This window comes from Canis aureus, chromosome 6 (assembly GCF_053574225.1).
Source record: "Canis aureus isolate CA01 chromosome 6, VMU_Caureus_v.1.0, whole genome shotgun sequence".
NCBI classification, from domain to species: Eukaryota; Metazoa; Chordata; class Mammalia; order Carnivora; family Canidae; genus Canis; species Canis aureus.
Genome location: NC_135616.1, coordinates 46,296,796 through 46,319,081, shown reverse-complemented (window position 1 = coordinate 46,319,081; position 22,286 = coordinate 46,296,796). Strand labels below are relative to the sequence as shown.

General features: G+C 38.7%; 1 protein-coding gene across 9 annotated transcripts in view; it reads right to left on the bottom strand.

Moving 5' to 3' along the window:
- AKT3 (AKT serine/threonine kinase 3) overlaps window positions 1-22,286 on the bottom strand; it is a 308,906-nt gene that overhangs the window by 153,710 nt on the left and 132,910 nt on the right. For 8 of the 9 annotated variants that reach the window (XM_077901451.1, XM_077901457.1, XM_077901449.1 and 5 more), the window contains one exon: window positions 21,943-22,068. The exons of the other annotated variant lie outside the window; for it this stretch is intronic. In XM_077901451.1, coding sequence (XP_077757577.1) covers window positions 21,943-22,068 — 126 coding nt within the window. The remainder of the gene's footprint in view (window positions 1-21,942; window positions 22,069-22,286) is intronic. 9 annotated transcript variants of the gene reach the window in all.

Below are 22,286 nucleotides of genomic sequence, written 5' to 3'. Positions count from 1 at the left end.
CATTTTTAAAAAAATAACAATGACATCAAAGGCTCCTGGACGGGGCAGCTGGTTAAGCATCCAATTCTTAGTTTTGGCTCAGGTCATGATCTTAGGTCCTGCGATGGAGCCCGATATTGGGCTCCATGCTCAGCGGGGAGTCTGCTTCAGATTCTCTCTCCTCCTCCTCGGCCCCACCCACTCATGCATGTGCTCTCTCTCTCTCGCTCTCTCTCAAATAAATACATCTTTTTAAAAAAAGACTAGCATATGGGACATATTACATAAGTGCTCTGCTCATTTAATGTTGCGAATTTTTCATTTCAATAAATGAAGGTCTACATCATCCTACTGAACAGTGGCAAAGAGCCCACTATACTCAGATATCACAGTAGGCAGATTATAATAATCCAAAAAACAAATAGAAGTGGACCATTCAGATGTAAACAGGATGACATCTAAGCATTTTAACATAGTTTACCATTAGGTACTGTGTTAAAATCTGAAAAATTATCAAAAGCACCAGTTGTTTCAACTAAATAAGAAAAACTACTTTATATTTGAAATATGATGAAACTAGAATTTGATAGCAAAATTTTAAAAGAATCTGACAAGAATGTATGTTAGATTCCAAATTCTCTAAGGACAAGATCCATGCTCTTTGATTACCGAGTATTGTGCCTAACAACACAGCCAATCTGTGTTAGGCACAGTGTGTGTCAAATGTGTTAAATGAATAAACATAAGGAGAGAATATAGGACAAATTTAGTCATGTAACTTGTTAAATGACACTTCAATAAAGCAATCAGCAGAGATTTCCAGAAGAAGGGACTTTCCACAGGTCAAAGAGCTTCGTCTCTTTACTAAGTGAATGTAACTGAAGTGGGGGTGATGGTAGAGGACACAGCTCTCTTCCAGACCAGTAGAGGCTTAAGAAACATGCCCATTAGATATACTGTGAGGTCCTTCATGTATTCTGCTTTAAACCAGACAGTTGCAGGGGTACCTGGGTGGCTCAGTGGTTGAGTGTCTTGCCTTTGGTTCAGGGCGTGATCCCCAGGGTCCTGGGATTGAGTCCCACATCGGGCTCCTTGCAAGGCGCCTGCTTCTCCCTCTGCTTATGTCTCTGCCTCTCTTTCTGTGTCTCTCATGAATAAATGAATAAAATCTTTATTTTTTTAAAGATAAATAAATAAATTAATTAATATAAATAAAATAAACAAACCAATTGTTAAAGGTATTTTAGGTGACAACTGGGGAAATCTGAATATGAATTTTTTATTAGATTTCTAATAAAAATGGTGGTACTGTAATTATGTGGGGAAATTCCTTATTGTTTACACATATCTGTACTCAGGAATTTAAGGATAGATGTTATAATTTCCTAATTTACATTAAATGTTTTAACAAAATGATAATGCAAGTCTGGTAAAATGGTAAATGTTAAGTCTAGTAATGGATAAGAGAGTCCAAGAAGCTATTTATCTGTATGTCTGACATTTCCCATCATATAAAGTCAAAAATAGAAACCCTCTCCAAGATAATATTAGATTCTTTCCTCAAAGTACGTCCCAAAATAAACTACCCACAGTTTAAATGGCTGACAGTGGGAAAGAAACTATTTTTAAAATATAAAATATACAGGAGAATATCTAAAAGCCACTTCTACTTAATTAAACTCATTTAATGCAATTTACACTTTAGAATATTTCACTGGGCATTTACGTTTATAGGAATCACTGCTGGAATAATCCTCTTATTTAATACAGACTCTATAACTTAAATGCCTTGCACTTCTATTTATGTCAGTGGGACAATTTCTAGTCACACATGCTCAACACCACTTTGTGTTGCTTTGTGCAGGCGCACAGCAAGGTGAGCGAACCATACACATACAGACCAAGCTGGCTGTGCACTAAGTGTACCTTCCTTCCCCTAACTACTCCTGCTACTCAAACCCACGAGCTATAGTCATGGCCCTTTGTCACCTCTCCAACAGCCTTGATGATGGTTAGGGTCCCTCCTAAAATCCCCTCATTAGGTATCTTTTACTTGTTCTCGTTTTCATTTCTTTGCTGTACCTGATATTCTTGGCCCCCACTGCACCCCCACTGTGGTCCCCAGGACACTGACCTGCCCAGTTTTGCTGCCATCTCTCTGACCACTCTCGAGCATTTTTTCTTTGGTTCTCTCCTCCCAGCTGCACTGCTCCCTTAGGCTCAGTGTTTTGTGTTAAACTTTTTTTTAAATGATAATTTCATCCTTAGTACATTTAGATATTTGTTAAGTAAATATTTACTGTGTGCCCACATTTTGCCAGGGAACAAGCTAGGTGCTGAGGGTAGAGCAGTGAACAAAACGAGGTCCCTCGTTTTTATAACACTTGTACTTTACTGAGCGGAGGAATGGTCAAGCAATAACCAAATAGAACAGTTAATTTATAACACAGAAGGTACTCAAAAAGATTACAAAGAGAAATGAGGGAGGGCAACAAGTTAAAATGACAGGGAGGTGGTATTACTTTAGAAAGAAGGGTTGTTAAAAGGGCATCTCTCAGGAAAACGAGGCACCAAGCAACCATCTGTGGGAAGAGGGACGCAGGTGGAAGGAACAGTAAGTGCAGAGACCCACCGCTAGAAGGAGCCCATGAGAAACAACAAGGAGTCCAGAGTGGCTGGAGTAAAAAGTAGGTTCAGGACACTGCAGGAAATGAGGTTGGGAAGATCTTCAATGACCTGGTAAGGGGTACAGATGTAATCCTGGGGAGGCTCACTGGTGACTTTGCCTCAAATGTCACCTGATGTCTGATGACTCTCAAACTTGAACCTTCCATCTGGCATGTCTCTCATGAGGCCCTATTATTTCTTCATTCTCAACAAACCTAAATGGGTTTCATTTTTTTGTTTTTGTTTTGGATACTTCAAACTGAAAATGACCACATCCAACAGTGCTTCTACTTACCTTATTTTTGTTTCATTTTCCTAATCACCCAAGAAACACATCGTCAGACATCCTTGACTCTCAACCCATAGCTAAGGCAGGAACATTCACCTTAACAATTCTTTCATGCCTCTTTCCACTGGTAACAGCCAACCAGAAACTTACCACCAAAATCTGGATCCCTGAAGTGGTCTCCTGGATGGTCTCCCCATGCCCACCTTTCTCCCTGTCCAATGCATCCCATATATTACTGGCCTCATTGGTCTTACTCAAACTCGTATTCCATAGATCATTCTCCTCAAAAATAAAAAATCTACTAGTCTCTGCAAGAGAAAGCTCAATCCCATTAGTCTGACTTTCAATTTCATAAGCAAGCCAGAATCTTTTCAAAACTTTATTCCCTACTATAAAAACAATGCATATCCCACCAAAAGAACTAATAGAATTCACTAAAGTCATAGGATACGAAATTAATATCCAGAAATCTGTTACATTTCTGCACACCAATAATGAAGCAGCAGGGGTGGTTGGGTGGTACAGTGGGTTAAGTATCTGACTCTTGGTTTTAGCTTAGGTCATGATCTTAGGGTCATGAAATCAAGCCCCACGTCGGCTCCACACTCAGCATGGAGTCTGCTTCAGATTCTCTCTCACTCCCTGCCTCTGCCCCTTTCACTTGTGCTCCCTCTCTTTTTCTCTCAAATACATAAATCTTTTTAAAAAATGAAGTAGCAGAAAGAGAGATTAACAAAAAATCCACCAAGGAGGTGAAAGACCTGTACTCCAAAAACCATAAAATTTTGATGAAAGAAATTGGAGACAACACAAATGAATGAAAAAAAGTCTATATTCATGGATTAGAAGAGCAAATATTATAGCTGGAGTCATCACAATCCCAGGTTTCAAGCTATACCACAAAGCTCTAGTGATCAAAACAGTATAGTACTGGCACAAAAACGGACCATATGTCAATGAAACAGAACAGAGAGTTCAGAAATAAACCCATACTTATTTTGTCATTTTATCTGTAACAAAGGATGCTAGAATGTCCAATGGGGAAAAGACAGTCTCTTCAACAATGCTGTTGGGAAGACTGGACAGCTACACAAAAAAGAATGAAACTGGACCATACACAAAAATAAACTCAAAACAGATTAAAGACCTAAACATGAGACCTGAAACCATAAAACTCCTATAAGAGAGCACAGCAGTAATTTCTCTGACATCAACAGTAGAAACATTTTTGTAGATATGTCTCCAGAGGCAAAGGAAACAACAAGAGTAAAATTAACCTAATGAGACTACACTAAGATTAAAAGCTTCTGTATAGCAAAACCATCCATAAGACAAAAAAGGCAACCTACTGAATGGGAGATGATATTTATGAATGACATATCCAATAAGGGGTTAATATCCAAAATATATAAAGATCTTACCCAACTCCATACCAAAAAATAATAATAATAATCTGACTAAAAGACAGAAGAGCTGAATAAATATTTTTCCAAAGAAGACATACAGATGGCCAACAGAGACATGAAAAGATGCTCAACATCACTAATCTTTCAGGGGAATGCAAACCAAAACCAACCTGTCAGAATGACTAGAATAAGAAGACAAGAAATAACAAATGTTGCCAAGGGTTGTAGAGAAAAGTGAACTTTTATACACTATTGCTGGGAAGAGAAACTGGTAACAGCCATTATGGACAACTGTATGATGGTTCCTAAAAAAAAAATTAAAAACTGCACTACCATTATGAACCAGGAATCTCATTCCTGGGTATACCTCCAAAAACTGTAATGTGTTCATTACAGCATGATTTACAGTAGCCATCTTATGGAAACAACCTAACTTCCCTATGACGGATAAATAGATAATGAACATGTGATGTAAGAAAAAACAACACATGAGATTTCATGGATGACATCTGAGGGCATTACATTAAGTGAAATGAAACAGGGAAAGACAAATTCTGTGGCATCACATGTAGAGTCTAAAAACAACAATGAATATACTTTCTGCTGATTCTTTCTCTTTCTTTCTTTTTCTTTCTACCTGCCTACCTACCTACCTTCACTGACTCTTAAACATTCCCTGACTCCTCTTTTCTTTCAGGTGTACAACACAGTGATTCAACAACTCTGTACGTTATGCTGGGTTCACCACAAGTGTAGCTGCCATCTGTCACCATTCACCGCCATTACAATACCACTGATTGTATTCCCTATGCTGTGCTTTTTAGTCTGTGACTTACTCATTCTACAACTAGAAGCGTGTACCCCATCTTCTCCCAATGTGTCCATCACCCCCACCCCTCCCCTCTGGCAGCCATCAGTTTGTGCGCTCTGTACTTATGGGTCTGCTTCTGCTTGTTTGATTTTTTAAAATGTCCCTGAGTATCCTATTTTTTTTTTTTTTTTTTTTTGTCCCTGAGCATTCTTAACTTCGGGATCTAATTCACACAGATTCCCTCATCTGAAACACTTTCCATCCCTTCTACCTAGATTCTAGTCCCTGAAAATCTCTCATGATTCCAGTCCTCATTCTCGATTCCTGCAGATCTAGTGCACTTAACATTTACATTCCACATGCCGGTACCTGATCACACACTATTACATGCAGGCTGTTTCATGCACGTCTCCTTAACTATATTTTAAGTTTCAGGGGATCTGGTATTTCTAATTGTTCTGTTTTATTCATCACAGCCAGAATTCAAACAAACAAAAAAAAGCTTCAGAAAACATTTCTGATGTAAGAGTTTATCACAAATAATCTTCTTTCTCTTGTGTAACAATCTCAATATTTTAAAGTTCACATGCCCTTAGAAACACAATTTACTTTATGATCTCTCCCAACTCAATCTTACTTATATCTTCAAAATTTAATTGTACAGTTTAGTTTACATATATGTATAAATAAATCCTGAAAACATCAATTTGAAAAAAAAGTATTTAAAGCCTAATCAAGGGATCCCTGGGTGGCGCAGCGGTTTAGCGCCTGCCTTTGGCCCAGGGCACGATCCTGGAGACCCAGGATCGAATCCCATGTCGAGCTCCCGGTGCATGGAACCTGCTTCTCCCTCTGCCTGTGTCTCTGCCTCTCTCTCTCTCTCTCTGTGTGACTATCATAAATAAATAAAAATTAAAAAAAAAATAAAGCCTAATCAAATCCTTGATTGCACAGTTATAGCTCTAACACTTAAGAGATAACTTTCCTTCCCTCATAGAAAGGATTAGAGTTATAGAATAGTTAAAGGACTTTTCCCTTGGAGAAAAATTAAAAGATGGGCCTATCTATTCAGAGTAAGACAGGGAACAGTCCAAAGAAACAATGAGTTTTGGAAGATTATAAACCAACAAGCCTATTAATTTCATGAAAAACATATATAAAGATAACCAAAGAGTCATTGTCACAATCTGACCTATCTGGAAAACTCTCTAACAACTTCTGACTTTAAGGAGAAGACAGAGATGTCTCATTTTCCATTTGGGAATATTGACTCCAGATAAGCTATCCTGACTTTAAAAAGTTTCGATCATTACCATAAAGAGGCCTCTGGGCTTTCACTATAGAACCAAAATACTTCATGTCAAAATCAGTGTAAGTGCTATATTGCACTGCAAAAGAAGAGCATACTTTGGAATAAGCAGTTCGCCGGGTCCAGCAGAATTTACCAAATCAAAAACAAAAACAAAAACAAAAAACCCCAAAAAACAAACAAACAAAAAAACAACAACTCATCTTCAATCTTTTTTCCCAATTTAAATCAGTAGGGAGACCTTGATTTCCACTACACATTTCTCCAAAATTTTTTTTGAAGAGTGAAGTACCAAGTCATTATTTTGGCCTATTATCTGCTGCCTCACCACATTAAGATTTTACATGCATTATTTTTCCCTTCATCTCCCCAATAATGTTTTAGAGCATCTTTATCATTTCTACTCCACAAATAAAAGAATGGAAGCATCTGGTTTTTAAGTCACTTAATCAAAACCATCAAGTTGTTAGGGTTGTAAAACAGAGTCTCAAATCTACGTTTTCTAGCCCTAAATCCGTGGCTCCTCTTCGTATGTCACATTCTGTTTTAGGAATGTCAGCTACTTACGAGAGAAGAAGTAAAGTTTTCTTTCTTTCTAATGAACATTGTATACTACACTTATGGGTTTTCTGCAGTTGAATTGACAGAAACAGGTGACATATAGAGAGTACTGAAATCTTTTCCCCAAAGAAAACTGTCCAAATTTGTTGTTTAGTTTTTGTGCCCTCAAAAAAACTGCCATCTATTGAGAAAATAGATGAAAATCATCTATTTTCACTGAAAATCAGCACCAATAGACTTGGATCACATGATCATAAGACAAGGGAAGCTCTAAGCTCCGAGTGGAAGATCAACTGTCAAGGAATAATACTGTTTCAGAATTTCTTCATAGAAATTACATTTGAAAAATGTCTCTCTGTCAGTATTAAATTATTGGTACAAGGCTGAGAGCACATTTAGAATATTTATTGGCCAAAATGTTAAAAACTGAACAAGAATTGACATGTAACATGTACCACGTGCCTGGAATCTGATAGCCAGAATTTATTCGGGCTTGTCAATCTAAGCCAACCCTACAGATTTGCAGATTTCTTAAAATAATAATAATCTATAAAAATCAAGAGCCACCTGGGTGGCTCAGTGGTTGTCTTCCTTTGGCTCAGGTCTCAATCCTGGGGTCCTGAGATTGAGTCCCACATCAGACTCCCCACAGGGAGCCTGCTTCTCCCTCTGCCTATGTCTCTGCCTCTCTCTCTGGTGTCTCTCATGAATAAATAAAATCTTTTTTTAAAAAAAATAAGAATCAAGAGCCATTGGTGGGAAAACAATAAAAATGTTACTTCCTACAGGCACAGATACTCCTAAGAATCTTTGAGTTCCATCAATAATACTGTTTAACAAAATATCCTACATCCACAGGACGAGGATGAAGCTCAAAGGACATGATGCTCATGAAATAATGCTATAAAGAGAGTACTGCATGTTTATTTTCAATTACTTTATAAGAATATCCTATAGAGACAGAAACTTTAAACTTCATCAGTGTGCTTTTGGAAGCAGTAACTGTTGCTGGTTGGATGATTCAATTATCATAAACTATTCTGGCATGTTTCAAAAGCATTGCCATTTTAAAACATAAAAAATGTCTAAAAATGCAACCATAGTAATAGATTCTGAGAGCATGGGTTGGGGGGTGAGGGAGAAAGACAATGACAAATTGGTCCAAAAGGACACAGAGACTTCATAGTTGGAAGACTATTGTGCTGACAATTAGTAACAGGAAGCAGAGCACAAAACAAGTGAATGAAAAAAGCTGAACCAGCAATGAAAGACCTTATTATAGGGCAGAAACATTATTGTAATAAAGGGGCAATGTCCTCTCCTCCATGAAACTCTCACACAGCCACCCTAGCCTCTTTTCTCTCTCCCTGCATTTCATTTTTCCATTAGCATCTGCTCGATTGTGTATTATTTCCACCCCAAAAGAACTCCTCCACAGCGGTCCCAAATTCCAAGGCTTCAAGGTCCTTCCCTGCACCCCAGCCTTGGGCCTCATTTAACATTACTCAAATAAATAAATAAATAAATAAATAAATAAATAAATAAATAAATAAATAAATAAATGCATTTAAATTAACTTAAAGATAGGACGGGGGGGAAAAAACAGAAAGGCAGTGATTTAGCATACAACTGCAGAGAGATCCACAAAACACGTGTCCTTCAAGTTCAATTTGTGAAAATACAATGATCATGAGTCATACTAAATATCCAGATGATTCTGCTTCTAAAAATTAGTGTTTCTCCTCTGACTTCTCTAACATAATTAGAAGTCGGAAATGTTCACACATTAGTGGATCCTCTGCCTTGAGCTTGTTTCCTTAAAGAGAAGTAGCCAAAAGCTCTGAAACAAATCTTCCCATACTAGTTGAAAATCACAAGATTTGATCCCTGATACTGACATACAAACTCATCCAGAAGCATGGAGAGCCCGTAGCTTCTGAACTGCCCATGCTAGAAAATCTCGTACACCTGAGGTGGCCTGAGATGCTTTCTTTAGTCAAGCCGTGGTATAGAAAAATCACTGACCTTGAAACCTGAAAGCTATGGGTTTGGTTTCCAGCTCTATCACCTGACATGACCACTGGCAAACTCCAAGAGCCTAGTTTTCCGACTATCAGGAAGAGATATTACATATCCCAGAAACCTTTAGTAGGATTAACAACACATATATAAAGTCCAGAGCACACAAGTGGTAATTACTATTATTGTACTTCTCAGTAGACTGAATGTCTCAAGGAATGACTATGTGTTGCTGATAGGCAAATCACTGCGTGTTCCCAGGAAGGACTACAAAGATCCTTCATCCTACTTCCCTCACCACACATGAGTCCCGGGTGGTTGCAGGACCAACAAATATTACATAATAAACTCCTATCAAATGATTGGCCACCTAGGTATCACCTGCATGTCTGTCCCCTTGCTACAGCATAAATAGAATCACTATGGCATAAAATACAGTTCTGGAGAACACTGAGAGTCTGCTATTAAACCTACTGTGTATAATCCTGGGCACAGCACAGAGTTTCTGGGGGCACTGACTAGACCCTACTTGAAGAGGGCTGTCATCTCTGAGCTCCACATATGATTCAATGCACTATAGCCAGATGTCAGATGGACCAGAGCCCAAATCACAGCTCTGCCCTCTATCTGCTTTGAGGCTTGGGAAAGGTTCTTAATCTCTCCAGGTTTGGGTTACATTATCTCATTTGGGGTTTTTTAGGTAATTTTATTTCATGTTCTTCTTGTCAAGACAAAACGTGATCACATAAATAAAGAACCTGGTACAGAGCAGGCTCCTTATAAATACCAATTCTCTTTCCTTGCTTCCTTAGGTCCCTCTTTTTTTTTTTTTTTTAAAGATTTTATTTATTTATTCATGAGAGACACAGAGAGAGAGAGAGGCAGAGACACCAGGCAGAGGGAGAAGCAGGCTCCCCATGGGGAGCATGATGCGGAACTCGGTCCTGGGACTCTAGGATCACACCCTGGGCCGAAGGCAGGCGCTAAACCATTGAGCCACCCAGGCATCCCTTCCTTGGGTCCCTCTTAATTTCCTATGTATTAATTATAAAGTGGCAGAAAGCACCAAATCTGATGGGCATATAATCAGTTTTTACTCTACAATTTAAAAAAAATTACACAAACATCTCCTTCCTGGAAATTAAACAAATAAATCAGGTAGATATCCACATTCAGTTCAACCCAAAACAATCTATAAACCTAATCAGGTCATAAATGAGTATAGTCAGAATGGTGTGCAAAAAGAATTATTTTTACCCTTCAGAGATGGAAGGGTATCATGGAGGAAAATGCTAGGATCAGTAATAGAGATAAAACAACAGTACAGGGATCCTTAGCATCACAGGCTGGCTCATGTTATGAGGTGTTACATATTCAGTAAGTTTTTACCTGAAACAATGAGCTATATTGGCCCATTAATAATTAACTTAATGTAAAAGAGTACACAAGTGTGTGGATAAATCCACATACCTGCTTCTTATACACAGTCTGCAGGCGGAGAGCCTCCCACCCAGTACCCATCGTCTATGTCACCTTAGCTTTCCTTTATTTAAGAGTCAGGGGTTTATGTTTTTTTAAATAAACAGATAAAAAGATAATGTACCCTTTTCCAAGAGAAAAGCTATCATTTAAAACCTTTTTAGCTGAAGAAAACACACTGGCTTCAGGAGGGGATTTAAAAAAGGAATAGTATTTCTTTGCATCAGTAAAATTCTTTGATACCCTAATAGGAAAGACAATGGACAGCAATGTTACTACATGAGCTGCACATGCCATGCCAGGTAAGCTAACAGGAAGGCTCGTGCCTAACTCTGACCCTGAGAAAACAAAGTGTCTGGTACTATCACAGCATTCTGCTACAGATTTCAAGTGCCATATTCATTCCTATCATTTATCCTCCTTCCTCCTTTGATATTTTTCACTCTATACAGGGATAAAAAAAATAACATACCATCTGGAGCTTTCATTCATATCTGAGGAGCTCATACTCATTTAAATCAACAATAAGAGATTCAGCTGAACTTTCTCAGAAATAACATTTCAAATTAAGGCTATTCCTGTTACCTGGAATGTGCTTCATCTTTCGAAATCTTACTATTTCTCTAAACAATCTCAATTTCTAAGAACGTCTTCTTAATGATCCTCCCTTCTCCCAAGCTCTTCTCAATGTGTTAATTGTAAAACTTACTTCAGGACTGAAGCAGGAGACATCTCAGAATACCAATCCCAATGGTCTGGGGCAGAGTTTTGCTAATGTGTTATAAACTCTCTGAAACCAAGGGCTAACCCAGACCTGTGGATTATGAAAAGGACAGAGGCTTCAAGGTTAGCCCCTTGGGATACATGGGGTAAAATCCTGGCCCAGCTATCTTCCAGATAAGTGACTTCAACCAAGTCACATCACCTTCCTCAGTCTCTAAAGGAGAGAACATGATACTCTCCTCAGAGCGCTGTGAGGATTAGATGGGAGAACACATGTGAGAGGGCCTGGCATAGTGCAGTGCCCAAAGGAAGGCTGGTTTCTTTCCTTCCTTGGTTCTGTTTTCCCCCAGTACCTAGTACAATGTTGAGACCACCAGAGACTCTCACTAAAAACTTCCTGAATATCCATTAGAAGTTGGGTTTCCTAAAACTACGTTTCAATATTCATTGTGAAACTCTCATGTTTCCAAGTTGTGTTACTTTATTTTTTTTTAAGATTTTATTTATTTATTCATGAGAGACGCAGAGAGAGAGAGAGAGAGAGAGAGAGGCAGAGGCACAGGCAGGGAGAAGCAGGCTCCATATAGGGAGCCTGATGTGGGACTCGATCCCCGGACCGTGGGATCACACCCTGAGCCGAAGGCAGAAGCTCAACCGCCGAGCCACCCAGGCGTCCCCAAGTTGTGTTACTTTAAATCATACACACACAAGGTGGAGGATTTCAAAAACAGAATTCAGCCTGTGACACTGTTAGGTGGGGCATCTAGGAAAGAGAGTCAAGGAAAGAGTCCAAGGCAGAATGTTTAAGAATAATTCAGTGAAAATAATTACATGTAGTCTGTTCTTTTATGGAAATATCTTTGAATAAATGGCAGTTAACTGTTAACCTCAGGAAGGTTCAGAGAGGGGAGGAGGGAAAGAAGAGAGGATGAAGAGGAGGAGGGAGGGAAGAGAAGAGGGAGGGATGGAAGGTAGTACAGGGGAGTAGAGAGTGAAGAGGAGGAAGAGGGAGGGAGGAAGGTTGGCTCTGCCAGGGTACCTTCACATCATTTAAGGTAAGCTACTGAAGCTCGCCTTCCCCTAAGAACAAGCCCCACTGCATCCTCCATCTTTCAAAAAAGTCATCATCTAATGGAAAAACCAAATTATTTTAAAAATTTCCCCCAATGGATGGTAACCAAGGGATCCTCTTAAGACAGTCAGAAAGATACTGGATAATTTTATTACTTTTATCAAAAACCAAAAACCACTTGTGATTAAAATAAGGCATAAAAACAGTCACTCGGATCATTCCCCTGTGGAAGTTCTGACCTTCAAGCTTGAAAGTTTGAAGAATGTGGTCTGCACCCAGGTCCTCGGAGGCCAGGGAGATGCCCCTGCACCAGCCCTGATCCTCCCTCCCTTGGCCAGAGGAGGCTACAAGTGTGGTTTGGGGGTCTAGCTCATGTGGTTTAGTCACAAGACCTCACCCTTACAGATCAAAGTTCTTGGTATTAAATGAAATTGAGATTCCCGCCCCACCCATCCAAGCAATAGCATCTGTCCTCAACTCGAAGAGTGCTGCAAATACTTTCTACCTCAAACTTCTAGTGATCTTTAAAAAAAAAAACAAAAAACAAAAAACAAAACAAAAACAATCAAGCAGTTTCCTTCCCATTCCAATGTAATTTAGCTGGAGAGAGAGAAATGGCTGCCATTTAACTCAACTGAGCAAAATTTTACTGAGTATCTCCCATCCTACAGTAATAGTTTTATTTGTATAGCATTTCACAATTTATAAAGTGTGTTCACATACAGCATTTCGGGTTTTTAAATATTTTTTTTACAGCATCTCATTTAATCCTCACCATAATCCTGAGAAGTAGGTATTTATTAACTTTCATATTTAAGGATGACAAAAATGAAGATCAGAGAAGTTATGTGATTTGCCCAAGATCACACATACTAGCAAAGGAGCAGAACCAAGACTCAAACTCAGGTCTTTTGACTCCAGTCAGATGACCTTCTGGCATACAGATCCTGTAATAAATGTTATAGGAAATGTTTTAAATGAGTATACACAGGCATTGTGCTCTAGAAATTTATCATTCCCTTGGGTTCTACATAAGCCACCCCTGCCCCTGCCACTAATTTATATTCTGACAAATGAGGTTTTGAAGGTAAAGGCCCAACTATAGATTAGATTCAAGTCAATCAGGGAAGGGGGTAAGAGAGCGCTCAGGGAAGCCTCTAGGGAGGTGATGACACTAGACATTAGAAGACTGACAATATTCCACTGAAGGAAGTGTTACAACAGTGAGATTAACTAATAGGACACTCACATAAGTCATGTGTACATTTATGCTTATAAAAGACATGGAATTGATGAAATATTTCAGAGATGCAGAGGGTTGCTCTCACACCTAGGAGCTGGATTTGAAACTCTGGATTCCACAGCCATATCCATGAAAACAGAATTCTACTTTTTCTTTTTGCACATTTGTTGTTTATTACAGAAAAAAAGAAGGAAGAAGAGAAATTCTGTGGAAATTTTTTTCTTGCGGTATTAGATGAGAGGAAGAAAATATGTGACTAATTAGGGCATTATTACTCGTCGTCATTTTCCAAACATGATTTTTTTTTATTTTTTAAGGATTTTATTTATTTATTCATGAGAGACCGAGAGAGAGGCAGAGATACAGGCAGAGGGAGAAGCAGGCTCCATGCATGCAGGGAGCCTGATGTGGAACTCAAACCCGGATCTCTAGGATCACGCTCTGGGCTGAAGGCAGTGCTAAACTGCTGAGCCACCCAGGCTGCCCTATGATCTCCTTTTAAAGTGTTTTTTAAAAAGGTTTTCTCTGGGACGCCCGGGTGGCTCAGTGGTTGAGCATCTACCTTGGGCTCAGGGTGTGATCCCAGGTCCTGGGATGGAATCCCACATCGGTCTCCCTGCATGGAGCCTGCTTCTCCCTCTGACTGTGTCTCTGCCTCTCTGTCTCTCTGTGTCTCTCATGAATGAATAAATAAAATATTAAAAAATAGGGTTTCTCCATTCCCCATTCTAAACTTTGATTATGGATTAAAATTTGCAAATAAATGAATATAGTACCACCTATAAAAATGACAGAAGGAAAGCGGATTACAGTTGCACTCATTCACTGTATGATCAATTTTTAAGTAAGGCATCTATTCCATACAGTGAGATGCTACTATTATCAGATATAACTTTTTGTTTGCCTAAAAATCTGATCACATTTAGTAGGGGGAAAAAAGCACCAAATCTTCAAATAGTCAAGTATATAAAATTGTTTAAAAATCACTAAAAACAAAAATGAGGTTAAGAACTTCATATGTAACTCAACCTAATAGAAGTAGCAATGTATGTCAAAAAGAAAACATATGGAATAATAAAAAGGAAAAAGTAATCCTGAAACTATATAGAGTATAAACACAGTTTTGACTTGGGCAAGTGTTTAACTGTTGATATATAATACATTTAAAAATAGGGGCATCTGGGTGGCTCAGTTGGTTAAGCATCTGACTGTTGATTTTGGCTCAGGTCAAAATCTCAGGGTCATGGGATTGAGGGGAGTCTGCTTGAGATTTTTCTCTCTCTCACTCTCCCTCCGTTCCTGTGTGCTCTGAATAAATAAAACCTTTTTAAAAAACACATTAAAAAATCACAATGATCATCTTCCTCCCATGACAAAGGGAGAAATTTGGGATTTTTCTGAGGAAGGAGATGATACTTGAAAAAATTTTTTTGGAAGCTGAATCTATCCTATGCATTGCTTCAAATACTCCAGAGAGAAGAATATATAGAAGGCAAGAGATCCATTAGTAGACTATCCAAATAGTCCAGGGAGGAACTGATGAAGAATTAAACTAGGATGATAGCAGTGAGATGGCAAACTAAGGAAACCAAGACAATGCCTTGGTGACCAATGGACTCACGGAGGGAAGAGCATGGTTTGCCTTCCATTATCACCAGGTAGATTCCTTTTTTTTTTTTTTTAATCAAACACTGATTTGGACACCTAACGCTTAAAAGTCTCCAATGGTTTCCAACTGGTTTCCACTAAAAACATCATACTGGCATTCAAGACCTTTTACAATCTGATTACAATGTATCTAATCTTGTTTTCTCTCCAACAGAAATTCTCTACCTATGATATTGCCTATTCTATTCACAAAATAAGCTACTCATTAATTCCAGACTTCATATGCTTGCCTATGTATGTTGTTAACTTCACCGTGAATATCCTCCTTCTTCCAAAATCTTCTGTTATGACCTATCCTTCAGAGCTCCTGTTAAAATTGTTACCTAGTCACCCTTGTTTACCTTTACCTAGTCTCTCAACTTCTACAGCCACTTATTTTCTATAAAATTTATTCTGGCAACCAGCGTCCTCTCTCCTCCCATTGTTATGTGTGTCCATGTCTTCCAGAGTCACTGACAAATTCCTACATTCAAAAACTGCACCTTATATTCCGGTTAGTGCTAGTATGGTTCTGATGATCAATAAACCCTTTAAAAGTGAGCTATTCTGATCCCCTGCAATGATTCTATACCTATATGGTATAGAGTTATTCTAGATTTATAGGTTGATATTCCAGGTTGTATTATATGTTATGTAAGACTAAGGATCAAGCCATAAGCAATTTCTCTATTGCCATAAATAACCACAGTGAAAGCAGTAGTAGAAATCAACTGATTTTTCTACATATTTAAAATCTCCGTGTCTAATATTTATTCAGAGGTAAAGATGTTTTTTGGCAGGTTTAAGCCCCATAATTTCCTTATCTTCTTACAAAGAAAAGAAGAAAAACAGGTTAGTGAGTAAATATTTCATTTCGATTTTAAAACTGGCCTAAGCAATTCAGACTGATCTATTTTTTGAAAAAAGGAAGAAAGGTTTCAGAGAGGAAAGAGATAGTGTCAGAATGCACCAAAAGCTGCAACATGGAAGAAGGTAGGAGGTGGTGCTAGGGACACAGGGACACCTCTCTGTTCCCCCCACTGAGAGTAAAGGGAGGAGATTAAAAGTAGGATGAGGCCCAAGACATGGACAGATGTTCCAACTCTCCACTGAGGAACTGCTTTACTTTACCAGTTGGGCTGGTAACTTTACCAGTTGGGCTGGTAACTGTCAACATGTCTGAGACCATGAATACTGGGTAGCCCAGCTATTGCACTCAAAGTATGTGTGAGCACAGCTTTGCAGCAGTGCTGGTGTGTATGTGCCCGTATCCTCCTTCGGTCATGATGTAATGTTTCCTGTGCAAGGGTAATCTCATTCTACAATGAGCAACTGACCAAATCATAATTCTGATTAAGATACACTTTGCTTGAAAACAATTTTTTACTGACGTTTCATTTCCACAACACTATCTTTAAATTTTTTTTTTTTTTAAATTTATGATAGTCACACACAGAGAGAGAGAGAGAGAGAGAGAGAAAGGCAGAGACATAGGCAGAGGGAGAAGCTCCATGCACCGGGAGCCTGACGTGGGATTTGATCCCTGGTCTCCAGGATCGTGCCCTGGGCCAAAGGCAGGCGCTAAACAGCTGCGCCACCCAGGGATCCCTCCACAACACTATCTTTAAGAAAGAACCTTCACATAAAGTTCATATGTGATCCTCCCAAAGAAGGATGAAAGTCAAATGTTTTTATCCATATCTCAGGGGGCATGGAGTCTACATTCTGCATGCCAAAGGACACCTAGCAATTTGAAGTGTTGGAACTCTAACCCCAAATTAGATCTCAAGGCTCTTAACCTAGAGAAAATGGTACAAGGGGGTGGGGGAGGGAAATAAAATATAAATGAGGGGAGAGAAATCTGAGTTCTAACCTTAATACTTGGCTACCACTACCCTAGTTCAACAACCTAAAACAGATCACTCAATTTCTAAAAGCCTCTTTCTTCTCATCTAAAACAGGAAAAATCCGGATTAGTTGTTTTCAAACAGTCATTCAAAAATGGTTATTAGGCCCTAATATATAAGCCCTAGGAGATATAAGGAGGTATATTATTTAACGTTAGGCTCTTTATCCTAAAATAACTCAGATAAGTAGATGAGACATAACATATGAACACATAACACCAAAACAATGCAATAACAACAAAAGAGAACAGTTTTGTGAAGAGCAGGGAAGACTAATTCAGCAAGGAATGAGGCTGTGAATTTAAGTCTAAATTACATCTTTTTAAAAAAGATTTTATTAATATGAAATAGAACATGAGCGAGGAGTGGGGGGCAGAAGGAAGAGAAGCAGACCCCCCACTGAGCAGGGAGCTCCAACATGGGGCTCCATGCCAGGACCCCAGTATCATGGCCTGAGTCAAAGGCAGACACTTAACCAACTGCCCCTAAATCTTTTTTCTTTTTAATTTAAATTCAATTTGCCTACATATAGCATAACACCCAGTGCTCATTCCATTAAGTACCCTCCTTAGTGCCCATTACCCAATTACTCCATTCCCCCTTCTGCAACCCTTTGTTTCCCAGAATTAGGAGTCTCTCATGGTTAGTCTCCCTCTAATTTTTCACACTCAGTTCCCCTCCTTTCCCTTATAATCCCTTTCACTATTTCTTATATTCCACAGATGAGTGAAACCATATGATGATTGTCCTTCTCCGACTATATTATTTCACTCAACATTAATACCCTCCAGTTCCATCCATGTCAAAGCAAATGGTGGGTATTTGTCATTTCTAATGGCTGAGTAATATTCCATAGTGTGTGTATATATATATGTGTGTGTGTGTGTGTGTGTGTGTGTATATATATGTATGTATACACACACATATATATACATACATATATACCACATCTTCTTTATCCATTCATCTGCCAAAGGACACCATGATTCCTTTCACAGTTTGGCTATTGTGGACATTGTTGCTATGAATATTGGGGTACAGGTATCCCAGCATTTCACTACATCAGTATCTTTAGGGTAAATACCCAGTGGTACATTTGCTGGGTTGAATTAAAGCTTACAGGATAAAAAAAAAAATTATCCACACAAATAGAGGAGAGAAGGCCAGTCCAGTCAGAGGGAAGAGCATAAACAAATTCTCAGAGCAGAAGAGCCGTGGAGTTAGTTAGCACAGGGAATCACACACATGCTTCAGTGCTGTTGAAAGTGTGACTGGCCAGCAGGAGACACAGAAAGCAAGGGTCCAAAGCAGAGGTCAGACTGAGGACATGCCCACAGGATATATTAAGGAAGCTGGATTTTGTCCAGCAGGCAATGAGATCTAGGGCAGGGCTCTCACAGTGGAATGGCATAGTCAGCACTTACCTGTGGAAGGGTCACTGTCATGAGAAGTCATGAAAAGGAAGAATGTAAGTGGTCGAATCTAGAGGCAGAATGCCTAGTTAAGAACCTAGAGTAGAGGGACGCCTGGGTGGCTCAGTGGTCGAGCATCTGCCTTTGGCTCAGTATGTGATCCTGGGGTTCCAGGATTGAGTCCCACACAGGGCTCCCTGTAGGGAGCCTGCTTCTCCCTCTGCCTCTGTCTCTGCCTCTCTCTCTCTCTCATGAATAAATAAATAAAATCTTAAAAAAAAAAAAAAAAGAACCTAGAGTAGAGATGGTGAGCACATGTTCTAGGGTGATTATAGGAAAGGATGGACAGAAGTTCAAACAATAAGCTGCAAAATCAGTAGAAACAAATGAATTGGGAATGGGGTGAAGATGTGAAAGGTGGGAGGGAAGGCATGGAATGGACCCAGGTTTCTGGAGGGGGTATAATTGACAAGATTATCTTGAATCCAGCTTAGGACAGGCTGAGTCCCAGAAATACGTGGGGAGAGATGTCCAACAATTGCTTGAATACAACAACCTGTCGCTCAGGAGAGAGGCCTGCCCCAAAGATATGTACTGTGGTAATAAGATATATCCAGTGGGTAATAGAAACCTTCTAAGTGAAGGTGATCACCCAGGGAGCAGGAACAAAATGAGAAGTATCCTTGGCCAGAACCAGTGAGATACCATGATGCAAGGAACAGGCAAAGGAAAACCAGGAAGACAGCCTCCCAGGACACAACAGGAGAGGTTATGCCAAGAGAGAAGGGTGAACAAAGGTACGAAATGCAGTCTAAGGTGTCAATCCAAGAAAAGTAGGATGGCAGGATTTCTGCTTGGCTGAGCAGGTAAGTGGTCGCTGGAGAACCTACTGAGATTGGTTTCAATCATGTGACAGAGAGAGAAAGCTAGGCGGTGGTGGATTAAGAAAGAGAAACAATGAGCATATGGCATCTCTGGGGGAATTTTAAATCAGAAAGGAAGGAATGTGGAATTCAGTGAAGATTGGGAAGAGGGATTCCAAGTCCCTGCTAGTTCTCATACTTCACTTTTTCGGATGGATAAGAAGCCTATTTTGGTAAAATTCCAAGAAAACCCACGTCTTAAATTTAAATTAAAATTAAGTAACATTTTTAATTGTCAGGAAAAATAGAGGACTCGTGTAGCTATCAGCAAAATGTACACGAATATGTCTCCCAACACACTTTAGAAATACCTGGTAAAATCGTCCCTTTTCTCACATGCTCAAGGGGGCCAGGGCCAGAGGGAAACCATTGGCCAAGTAAACACTCCCTTCATCCAACTGTTCCCCCTCTTAATGTCTCATAAAAACAGTCTTTGTCCCCCTTGGCCCAAAATACCACTCTCCCCTACGTGACTGAATTCCTAGTCCCTTTTTCAAGGGCTACTCAAACCACCCCTAGCAGAACCACAGCAGGGAGGAGACAAGTGTTCCTATCACGCCCAGAACTCCAGAGAATCACCCATCCCAGGTCACACTCGTTCCCGTGGCAAAGCTGACCCTGGTACTTCTTTGCCAGCCAGCGTCCATCTCATTGCTTGTTGTTCTGCATGGCAGTTTAAGATAGCAGGAAGTCCAATTTTAAGAACCATCAGTTTTACCCAGTTTATCTGGTGTAAGACACATGTTAACGCCCTGCTGAAAATGAAGGAGCTGCTCCACAACCTCACTTGTTCGCTGGAGTCAATCACCTACGACTACTTGGTTTTACCAGTGAAGATTCCAGATGTCGACTAATATTTATTTCGTGGGTAGGCTGACAGTCAGTCACTAAACAGGATCTCTCCCCAAGAGTGCAGCATTTATCGTCGCCTCTGCCAGTGGAAGTGTTGGAGCAGATGTTGGCAGACTGTGACATACAGTATGTCTTTAAAACTTGTTGGGGTGTGAAATTTCATAAGGTCAAAAAATGCTGCATTTTGATCAGCAGATACAGGAGTTCTGTACTTTTATAAATTATTGCAGGCAAACCAATACCATTTGCTAGTAAAATAGAGAAACTAAGAAACTGGACTTGTTTCATGTAGGAGATAATATGTGCAGTTAGTGTTTTAAAAGCCAATTTCTATCACTTTAAAGTAAATGCTCACCCAAAAGATCTATAGAATGAAAACATACTCTTAAGTCAATACAAAATACAAGATATTATTTTCAATTGACAACAGGATTTTAAAAATCATTCTCTACTAAAAGAAAGCCATAAATACCTAACAAGCATTCTAGTTAGGGGAAAAATGGTTTCCTTAACTAATACATACAGATTAACAGAGTTGTCACTTCTTAAAAAATGAAATCCCTACATAAGAATCCATTTATAGAAATGGAGAGGTGTCTGGGTTTATTTTTTTTTTTAAGTTAGTATTCTTGCCACTCAACTGATTTCACAAACCCTTTGGTTTATGGCTTTACCTTATTTTAAAAAATTAAAAAATAGTATCCATAAAACGGGCTGGGGCTCTATCCAATTTTAAAATGACTTTTATAACATTCAAGGACTTTTGTTATCTTGGGTTTTTTGTTGCTATTTGATGTTATTTTTCATTTTATTTTTTTGCTTCAATCTTTACCTCCTATCTTTTTCAAATGAAACTAACACAAAACAACATACAACCAAAATCAAAATTAAGAATGGTGTCTGGCTAAAGATTTTATCTCAAGGGTACAGACTTTAGCTTTTATGCAAGTTTATCTTAACCTAACATGAGTTTTCAAATATATTTCTGAATTGATGTAGAAAAACTCTTCCATTGATTAATCAGTAAAACCACCAGCCTTAAGAGCCTGGTTATAACACAGCAATGATACCTTGCCAGTGTCACCAGCAGCAGAATCTTTCCATTTATTTTGTGCTATGTTCATGAAAATATATAATTAAATCAATTTTCATTACAAACATTTTTCTGAAGTATTTGTAAGGAAGAAAAATTGAACTTCAAACATAAAATCTCCCCAGAAGATAATTTCTAAAGTAGATCACTTGTTTTTCATCATATGATCAACAAAAAGAGCTAAGGTCATGACAGGAAACTGATTAAAAATGTACCAGGTACTGCAACATCTTACAATCAATGTCACTTAGCAACCGAGTTCAAAGGTCTCTATTTATATTTTATAAAGAAAAACTTGACGTACATATTTGGTGAATTGTATTTATCACATTTAAGTTCTATATTCAACAATATTGAATTATATAAGACCATATACTATCAATAACCCCTATACTAAGAAACTGAAATTCTATCAAAGCTGAAAATTTCCCAGCACTTAAATACAAACCTAAACTTTTGCATAGGCTTCTCCTGTAATGCAGTATATCTGATACATGAGGTCATACAGATAAATAAATACAAGGTGAATCAATAATCATAATGAACTTACTTGCCACTGAAAAGTTGTTGAGGGGATAAGGTAAATCCACATCTTGAGGTTTCTCTTTATATCCTATGAATGAGCCATCTGTCTTCAAAAGGAAATATCTTGGCCTCCAGTTTTTTATATATTCTCCTACATGAGGAAAGCATGCATGTTAATGCTGGGGAAAAAAATGAACAGCAGCTTTTATGTGAAAAATAAATTATGGTACAATATATGTCCTACAACACTGGCCTCCAAAAATTTAGTTAGGCAATTTTCTTTTAACTTAGCTTACAAAAGAAAATACATAAGCCTGCAATTAAGATTCAATAAAAACTCAAACATGTTTTGTTTTTAATGATTTCACA